This window comes from Ictalurus furcatus, chromosome 5 (assembly GCF_023375685.1).
Source record: "Ictalurus furcatus strain D&B chromosome 5, Billie_1.0, whole genome shotgun sequence".
NCBI classification, from domain to species: Eukaryota; Metazoa; Chordata; class Actinopteri; order Siluriformes; family Ictaluridae; genus Ictalurus; species Ictalurus furcatus.
In genome coordinates, this window is record NC_071259.1 from 7967309 (window position 1) to 7976908 (window position 9600).

The following is a 9600-nucleotide window of genomic DNA, read 5'->3' on the forward strand; positions in this document are numbered from 1 at the left end:
GCCATCTGGTCACTTATGATTTGGCAACACTGATGGATCCACTCTGTCCAACCTGTTTTTAAGTCATACCACTCAACATTTACAACTCAAAAAATTGTCCATAGTGTGTGTGTGTGTGTGTGTGTGTGTGTGTGTGTGTGTGTGTGCGCGATGGCTTGGCCCCTCATCCAGGGTGTCCACTGCCTCATGCCCCGTGTTCCTTGGGATAGGCACCAGGCTCCCCTGCGAGCACAAAATGACCACAAAAGCACAAAGTTTGTTTTAATTTATTAGTTTGTTTACTTTATTGCTTAGAGAAGAAGAGAGAAGCTACAGTTTGTAGCATGTCACACTCAATGTCAAGGGGATAGTAGAGTAAAAAATTAGCATTTTACACTGGCACAACAAGCATGTTTTTCATTTTTAAAGACTTGCCAATTCATTAAATCAATCCATGTGGTATTTAATTTGCAGCAATCGATTCACAGGTCCATAGTTATATACAGCCAAAATGTATCTCGGCAGATGCTGTTATGTAACGGCAACTGCCACAGAAATGCTCTGTAGGCATTTCAAAACTAAGAATTTCTAGATTTTGTGGTAAACAATGTAAATGATGTCAAGAATAAAACACAAGGGGACATGTTGTAGAAAAATAATCAATGATGGGGTGTTGTGATGCAGCCAAATAAAAAAAAAGCCCAAAATGAATTTTTTTTCCTATAGCAGGATGTCCCAAAGTGTCTTATTCCTCTTATACCACAGCGTTTTTCCAACGCTAACAGAGATAATAATGTCATGAAACTTAAAGAGCTTTACCTCTGACTATTACAAATGTTGACACTGGAGACTCTGTGTTAAATAAACACATAAAAAAACACCATTTCAACATTCAGACATTTTCTAATCCCTTTATGTGGAGCTTCTGCTATACAAAAGCCCATGTAAGTTGTTACTATATAAATAATAACATATTTGAATTGTTCATATTATTCCTTATATAGTTTGTACTGTTTACAGCTTACATGTAGGCAAAATGATCATTGAGGGATATTTGTTCATGCAAAATTCTAAGAATTATAAGGTCTCAGGACGCCCTAAATCTGTGTTCGAAATTTTTCACCATGTAAATTACAATTCTTAGGTCTCATGATGTCCTAAATCTCTGTGCGGAACTTTAAAGTTGGGTTCTTCATCCTCTCTTTGTAGTGTTTATCAAACTGCTCATTCTGGGCCACGGTGAATTGATTCTTCCAGTCACCGACTTTACCTGGAGGAAATTTCAGAAAGAAAATACAAATCATTTGAGCAACGTATATCATCCTATTAGCAACACTTAGTGAGGTTTTCACTTGAATATCTTATTCAAGTTTTGATCAGCCCCAATATAGTATATATTAGACAGAATATTTCATTTTTTATGGCATTTGGCAGACGCCCTTATCCAGAGCAACTTACTTTTATCTCATTTATACAACTGAGCAGTTGAGGGTTAAGGGCCTTGCTCAAGGGCCCAGCAGTGACAGCTTGGCAGGGCTGGGATTTGAACTGACAACCTTCTGATCAGTAGTCCAACATCAGTAGTGGACCGACGTCAAGTCAAACACTTAATTACCTTGCTTTGTAAATTCAGTGTATGCCATATATACAACAAGTACATCAATATTAAAAATGAATCAAAAAAGTGGGTTCAAGCAAACATTTGTGCAAACATCGGCTTGCAGAAATGTTACAAATATAATGTGCAGAACAACTCAGATTGGTCCTCAAAGTGGGGTTTAGAGTTGTATTACACAAAGTTTCTAGAAATGTTACATACAAAAAAAAAACCCATTCTGATAACCTAGATGTTTTAGTTGGGACAATGCTGCAGCAGTCATTCCTTGCCATTTTTGTGCAGGAAGTAAACATATACCAGTGTTAATGGCTCGTAAGGATTTAAAGTATATTGACCTTTGCGCATAAACGGTGAGATTGAAAAATTCATGACTGGGATTGTGGAGTAGTTGGTCATCTTGTTTTGCTTCATGGCATCAAAGTGGGTATTTTTTGTAATCTTCTCTCTCTCTTCTTTTGGTGTAGATAAACCGAGGAAAGAAGAAAGACGCTCCACCTCACGATCAGTGTTCTAGATAAGAAAGAAACACATTAGGATGATCAAGGCTCAAAATTCTGGACCCACAATAATAAGCCTCATGAAGAAAAAAATAAATAACAGTAAATTGTACACTGTAACAGGTATCATTAACAATTATTCACAATTTCTACAGTGTTCAAAGTTATTCTACATTGCGTACCTCCACCATATCTTCAAAGAACATGTAGTGAAGATTAGAGTATGTCTGCTTCTTCTCCCAGTAGCCAGTCACATGATCATACCAAGGTCCAAACACCTCTACAAGGTCATATAAAAAGAATTACGTTTATACATTGATAATCAGTGGTGGAAATTACTAGAGTAATTGTATTGCATTACTATTATTATTTTGGTGCATTTATTTCTGAGTATTGTTGAAATCTTGAATACTTGTAATGTTACTTAATTACATTTCATGAAAAAAAAGCCAGTGACTGTGTGTAACACATCAGTTGAATGGGCTCATTTAAGCAGCCAATCATTTCAATTTAAAGCATCCAATCAAGTTCATCAATGTAGAAAACACAAACATATATAGAATAGTTCCAAATCATTACCAGCAATGACCTTCAGGCTACACAATGCAGTTAGCACTATAGCTATTCTTATGCATCTGAAAATACACTATATGGCCAAAGGTATGTGGACACCTGAGTACTGAATATCCCATTACAAAACCATTTGTAGGATGTCTATTAGATTTTGGAAGGTGGCTGTGGGGATTTGCCTATTCAGCCACAAGAGCTCAAGAGGCTGTGAACTGATGTTCGGTGAGAAGGCATGAAGTGCAGTTGGCATTCCAATTCATCCCAAAGGTGTTAAGTGGGCTCGAAATCAGGGTTTTGTGCAGACCACTTGAGTTCTTCTACACCAACCTTGTTAAACCATGTCCTTATGGAGCTTGCTTTGTGCATAGTTGCACTGTCATGCTGAGGCTCCAGTGAAGAAATGCTATAGACAATTGTGTGTTTCCAACTTTGTGGCAACAGTCTGTGGAAGACCTTCATATGGATTATGGTCAGGTGTCCACATACTTTTGGCCATGTAGTATATATAATCCACTGCACTTGACATTCATCTAATTTGACCAGTTAAACATTTACTTTTAAAACTTAAGTAGCAACTTTTTTGTGTGCTATTTTCTTGAGTACATTATTTTTTGGCTGAATACAAGAATGTCACACATCCATACCGTCAATTAAGTATCATCTCTAAGTACTTTTTCAACCCCTTCTCATAATTAATATTTGTGCCACTAAGCCCCTCCTCCAGTGAGTTCATTTGATATAGTAATTGTTACTCACTCTTTCCATCCATGAACATCTGTAGATAATTGTTCCAGTCTCCTGGATCAGGTTGTACGTGATTCATGCGCTCAAAGTGGAAATACGACACAGCATTGTCTTTGGCATTACGAGCTACATAGACAACCTGGAGAGACACACACTGACACTGAAAAGCTGAAATACAGTATACAGAGAGGAATATACTGTGTATGTGCTGAATATTGCCAACTTTTTTTAGTTAACATATTATTATACTTATTATATATCATTATATTATTGTACTAGTCTTAAGGGAGAATCTTCTGACTATATTTCAGACATAAGCATTACTCAGAATCTAACTCTACAGAACAGAGCATTAATTTAAATGTGTAATACAGTTTTTATTGAAGAAGCAACGTTGTTTAAGTGGGAACCTCATAATCCTTTGAATGTTGTTTAAAGCTTGAACACATGGAGACATCTGTTTATTCATAAGAGTTGTGTTCCACAATCATCATGTGCATTCAGCATTTCTATTATTGTGGTGATGTGGACATTATTAGTATTTTATTTCCTACAGATCTTAAGTCATGACACCTCCTTGCTAGCAGAGGGCCCCCTCTTAAGTATTGAACTGTCTCACACTCTTCCTGTTTCCCAGTAATTTCCTGTTTATGGACTATGCTGTATTCAACTTTTGCTGCATTAACTGGGGATAGTCTTCTCTTGACTTAGTCAACTACTGCTGCATTCGTGGTAATTTGCAAGTTGAAATTTCAGGTTGAGGGGACATTTTCTGTGGTTTTACCAATTATAGGTGGGGAATTGCAAGTTGCAACTATGCCTCAAATACAGCATAAGAAGGGCTGCTTTGTTTACTGCAGATGTAGTGCTCAGACACGTTGATTTGACATCACTTGTTGAAGTCAGAGAACATGGCTTTGGAAACCATCCTGAGTTCCTGAGTAGGAATTTCGAGTTGAGGGGGTGTTTTTTTTGTTTTTTTATTGTCTGGAGTTGTGGAATAATGAGTTACATCTTCTAGTCAAATGTAGCATGTTATAATGACTCATACATACACAGTCACATTGCAAAGTCTTGCCAATATTTATATTGAAAAAGTTCCCTTTCAAAGGGAACTTCGACGTTGCGCTAAGCATAACAGTATGGGAGGGTTATGTTCACGCCCCCTGTTCAGGCAGGGGTCAACTAATCCTTCTCTGGGCAGAGGGAAATTTCTTGTCAGTGAGTGCAATGTACATTCCGGGCAGCCGGAATGTAGGGGAAGACACCCTGTCGAGGCAGGCGCTGAGGCCCGGGGGTTGGAGGCGCCATCCACAAGTGGTGGAGTCCATATGGCGGAGGTTCAGACAAGTGGAAGTGGATGTGTTCGCCTCCGAGGAGACAACACACTGCCCGCTGTGGTTCGCCCTCACTCCTCCCGCACCATTGGGACTGGACGCCACGGTGCACACATGGCCGAGGTCACGTCTATATGCTTTTACCCTGATCGCTCTGCTTCCACAAGTTCTAGCGAGAGTTCGCCAAGACTGTCTACATCTGCTGCTAGTAGCACCTTATTGGCCGGCTCGAATATGGTTCTCGGAGATAATTTCCCTGCTCAATGGTACCCCTAGGGAGATTCGCATCTGCAGGGCTCTACTGTCTCAAGCCGGAGGGCTGATTTTCACCCTCGGCCAGAACTATGGAAACTGTGGGTACTAAGGAAACTATGGAAACTGAGGGGCACCAGCTCATAGATTCTGGTCTCACAACTGAGGTTGTAGAGACCATGTTAAGTGCTACAGCACCATCCACAAGGAAATTGTATGCACTCAAGTGGCGGCTTTTTGTCTTGTGGTGTGAGGAACGTTAGCTAGACCCAGTGAACTGCGCAATAGCTACAGTCCTGGAGATCTTACAAGAACGTTTCTCAGCAGGGTTGGCTTCTTCTACAATCAGGGTTTACGTGGCCGCCGTTTTGGCCAGCCACACCCCTGTTGATGGAGCCTCTGTGGGGCAACATCCTCTACCTTCGAGGTTCATGCATGGTGTCAGGCGGCTGAGGCCCATCTGCAGGCCGCCAATACTTTCATGGGACCTTTCTGTGGTCTTGGAAGGTCTGTCAGGGGCCCCATTTGAGAAGCTTCTGACTCTAAAGGTAGCTCTTTGCCCCTGGATTAGCCAAGGCCTTCCTGTATCCTAGGCCGGATTATATTCCTAAAGTGCCTACATCGGCTGCCCACCCTGTGGTGTTGCAGGCTTTCTGCCCTCCTCCATTCCTCACACCGGAACAAGAGAGGATGCACCTGCTGTGTCCAGTAAGGGCTCTCTGTACTTATGTCCACCGTTCCGGCCAGTGGCGTAAGTCGGAGCAGCTGCTGGTCTGCTTTGGCGGCAACAGTAGAGGTGATGCTGTGTCAAAGCAGCACATCTCTAATTGGATAGTGGAAGCAATCTCTATGGCTTACGAGGCACGCGGTCTCGCCACGTCTCTGGGCATAAGGCCTCATTCCACTAGAGCGGTCGCCTCCTCGAAGGCTTTGTCCAAAGGGGTATCCTTACAGGATGTGTGTACTGCTGCAGGATGGTCTACACCACACATATTTATTCGTTATTACAGCCTGGATATTCATTCCACCCTGGGCTCGAGTGTCTTGCAGTGACCCGCAGGCTTGGGTCTTTTTGAACAGGCCGTACCCTCGGTATGACGGAGTGGGTATTCTCGTTCCCATACTGTTATGCTAAGCGCAATGTCAAAGTTCCCTTTGAAAGGGACCGTCTGGTTTATGCATGTAACCCTGTTCCCTGAGAAGGGAACGAGACATTGCGTAGCTTTGTCATACCAGGGCAGGCCTGTGAATTGCGTCTTCGCTTCAGATAATAGAGGCTGGTGGCGTGGTTCACAGGTGCGATATATATATCATGCGACGTGCTTAATTGCCACGTCACCTGATCATGGCAGACCTATAAGCAGAGCCATGATTTTACACAAGCTTCAGATACTGGTCACGCGCGCAAGGGCGCTCCCATACTGTTATGCTAAGCGCAACGTCTCATTCCCTTCTCAGGGAACAGGGTTACATGCGTAACCCAGACTTTCTATGCCATTGTTTTCTGTTTGCTATTCCTGAGTTTGACACTTGCTGTGTTCTTAGACTACTCTTTGGATTTGCCTGGTTGTTATTGTAGAGTATCTGTGTTTTGACCTCCTGACTCCTGTTCTAGGACTTTGTTTTGGATTTGTATTAAAACCTCCAGCACATGGAGCTGACCCCCTCTCCAGAATCTCTCTTGTTACACCATCCCTATGTTTGATGATTAAAAATATCATACAATTAAAGACCAGAACTGAAAAGCTGAGAGGTCCCAAATACTATACCTTGCAGTTCTGTTCCCAGAAGGACTTGGGCACCAGCTGAACAGGTAAATGAGTTTTGATGAGTCGTGGTGTGGTGGGTAAATTATTTACTAGTTCAACCCCTATACAAAGAAGAAAAGCAGCATTAAATTGAAATGTTTAAGATCTATGCACAAGTGGTTTCAATACATATAATTGTGAAGCTTAGGATGAAGCTGGTGATTCCCTCATGAATCATATGTGTGTTGTACTGGAGTGAGCATGGCTACTGACCTGTAGCTATCTTAGGAATAACCGCCTCAAGGAAAGGCACTCGCAAGTAGATGGGTATTGAGGTCTGACGCTCTGGTGCTGTATTGCCAAAATAAAGAAGGTCTAAGATGTAGGAAACCCAGGTGGTGCCTGGTGGAAGAGAATTGGAGAGAAAGTAAAAACCTGGTGTCGTTACGACCAACTGGAATCAGAGGTTTACAGTCACTGTAGGCCTACACCTGTGTAAAATGTTAGCTCAGCTCATACACATGCAAAAATACTTTACTCAAAGCAGAATGTCCTGAAGTCCCCTCTCAGTGTGCAATGCAATGCTGCTTGCGCTTCTCATTCATTCGCCATGTTTTTTTGTTTGTTTTACCATGTGCCTTGGTTTTGTATCTTTGCTCCTGTCTTCACCCCTGCCATTGTTTGTTCCTCAAATGAGTGCACATGTTCTGTGTATAGCCCTGGTTTGTTCACGACAAAACACAAAACCAGAACGGTATAAAATCTTATTCTGATATTTGTCCCGTTAAGACCAAATGTTGTTTTCTGTTACTAGTTATAATTCTTGATTTTGACCCTCATCTGTTTCCTGTCATTGGGATCCTGGATGGATGTTCCTGTCTGCCTGTCCTTTGAACCATGGAATAGACCATGACAATGCTTCTTGGATTCACTATTTTATTTAAAGAAAAACGTTGCATTCCAGTATTAAAACCTTATCCCATCTGTGAAACATGCTAGTGGTTGTATCAATGTTGTGAGCTTGATTAGTTGCATCTGGGCCATGATGACTTGCCATCATTGATGGAACAATGAATTCTGAATCATACCAGCAAATTCTAAAGGAAGATATCAGGACATCTGTCCATGAACTGAATCTCAAGAGAAAGTGGGGCATACAGCAAGACAACGACCCTAAGCACACAAGTAATTCTACCAAAGAATGATTAAAGAAGAATATAGTTAATGTTTTTAAATGGCCAAGTCAAAGTCCTGACCTTAATCCAGAAGAAATGTTGTGGAAAGACCAGAAACAAACATTAATGTGAGGAAACCCAAGAACATCCCAGAATTGAAGCTGTTCTGTACTGAGGTATTTGAGCAATTCCTCCAAGCCGATGTGCAGGACTGATCAACAGTCACCATGGATGTTTATCACCAGATACTGAAACCAAAGGTTCAATCACATATATGTAATACTGGAACATGTTCCTCAATAAATAAATGACCATGTATTTATTTTTGTCTCATTTGTTAAACTGGGTTTTCTTGATCTACTTTTAGGACTTGTGTGAAAATCTGATGATGTTTTAGGTCATATTTATGAAGAAATATAGAAAATTCTAAAGGGTTCACAAACTTTCAAGTACTTGTGTAGTTAACCCAACACACATTATCCAGTCGATAAGCAAATGAGTAAGTTGATTAAATAAATATATTTTGTGCCCCATAACTTTCATTCAGAATTACTCATATGAACATTATTGGTGAAATTGCTTCAAAATACACAGAATACCTGCTTTGGGGTAAGTAGCAATGAGGATGTCATCTGGTCTTGCCTGGAAGTTTTGAACATTTTCCCAGTCATCAGTAAAGTAATGCACCATAGAGATGCCTTCAAAGTCAAACAGTTCTGGTCGGCTGGTCGACGTCATCTGCAGTGTTGAACATTATTGTGAACTTTGGCAAAGAACCTAACCATAACTTAATCTAACAGAGGTTATTTTTCTATTTAAAGCTTTATTGTAGTTCTGTTAAAACAGCAGTGCATTAAATTCACACATAAATACTGATGTAAGTTTGCTAGCCCACTTTTCATTAATTATAACTAGTTTGTTATATAAATTCAAATTTACTAATGATAACTAGTTCATGCATCAACCAAATCTGGAGCCATTGTACCCTTTCAAAAATGCTTTCATAAAACATTTACCAAAGCAAGTTTGTTGCTTTTTGTAACACTTGGATTGCCACATGACACAGTTAGCTTGAAAGGGAAAGTAGATTTCCCAACAACTTTCACAAATATTTGTAGCTGACTCACCAAAGAAACATCAGATCCTTCCATGATGAAATAAGAAATTGCAATTTTGTCTTTGTCACTCAGTTTCTTTCCCTCAAAACTTTTGACCTGGACACACTTCCGTCATGCTACTTATCACAGCTGACTTCTTTTTTTTCTCTCTCTCTCGTTCTAGCACTGGATTATATAACCACCCAAAGTCCTTCCCTTTTCCGGTCTTTTTACTGCCATCACAGACACTTATGTATAGTGCACTGTATGATTTGAACAATCTCAAGCAATCCAGAGCATACAAATACACATGCACTACCATGTAGTCTCTGACCCCTAGTGTGTTCTTATTCTAGTGCAAGTGTAAATACTGTTGAAACACTCTCATGCTATTAAGTAAAATATTTAGAAATTATGTATATATAGTAATCAAAAAGCATTAGATTAATAAACATGAATCGCACAACACAATTGCAGACTAATGCTGTGTCATTCAGTAGTACGCAGATTTTTAAAACAGCATTAGGTGTTTAGGAATATTTGCATTACTAGCAAGAATCTGGCCACTGTTAAGTTGTCACTC

The 9600-nt window shown here is 40.4% G+C and overlaps 1 protein-coding gene across 1 annotated transcript; it reads right to left on the reverse strand.

Moving 5' to 3' along the window:
• Positions 1-255: 255 nt before the first annotated feature.
• LOC128607594 (cytosolic sulfotransferase 3) lies at positions 256-9296 on the reverse strand. The gene is made up of 8 exons (XM_053624572.1): positions 9048-9296; positions 8520-8658; positions 7019-7147; positions 6767-6867; positions 3421-3547; positions 2277-2374; positions 1933-2107; positions 256-1249 (listed from the first exon to the last, which is right to left on the reverse strand). Exons 1-8 carry the CDS (start codon positions 9069-9071, stop codon positions 1137-1139), a joined length of 906 nt encoding a protein of 301 aa, XP_053480547.1. The 5' UTR covers positions 9072-9296; the 3' UTR covers positions 256-1136.
• Between the last annotated feature and the right edge of the window lie 304 nt (positions 9297-9600).

Coding starts and splice junctions, on each gene's coding strand:
- LOC128607594 (XM_053624572.1), bottom strand. CDS start 9,071: ATGGAAGGATCTGATGTTTCTTTG. Junction 7,148..8,519: donor TGCTACTTACCCCAAAGCAG/GTATTCTGTGTA, acceptor CTCTTCCACCAG/GCACCACCTGGGTTTCCTAC. Junction 6,868..7,018: donor TATTCCTAAGATAGCTACAG/GTCAGTAGCCAT, acceptor TTCTTTGTATAG/GGGTTGAACTAGTAAATAAT.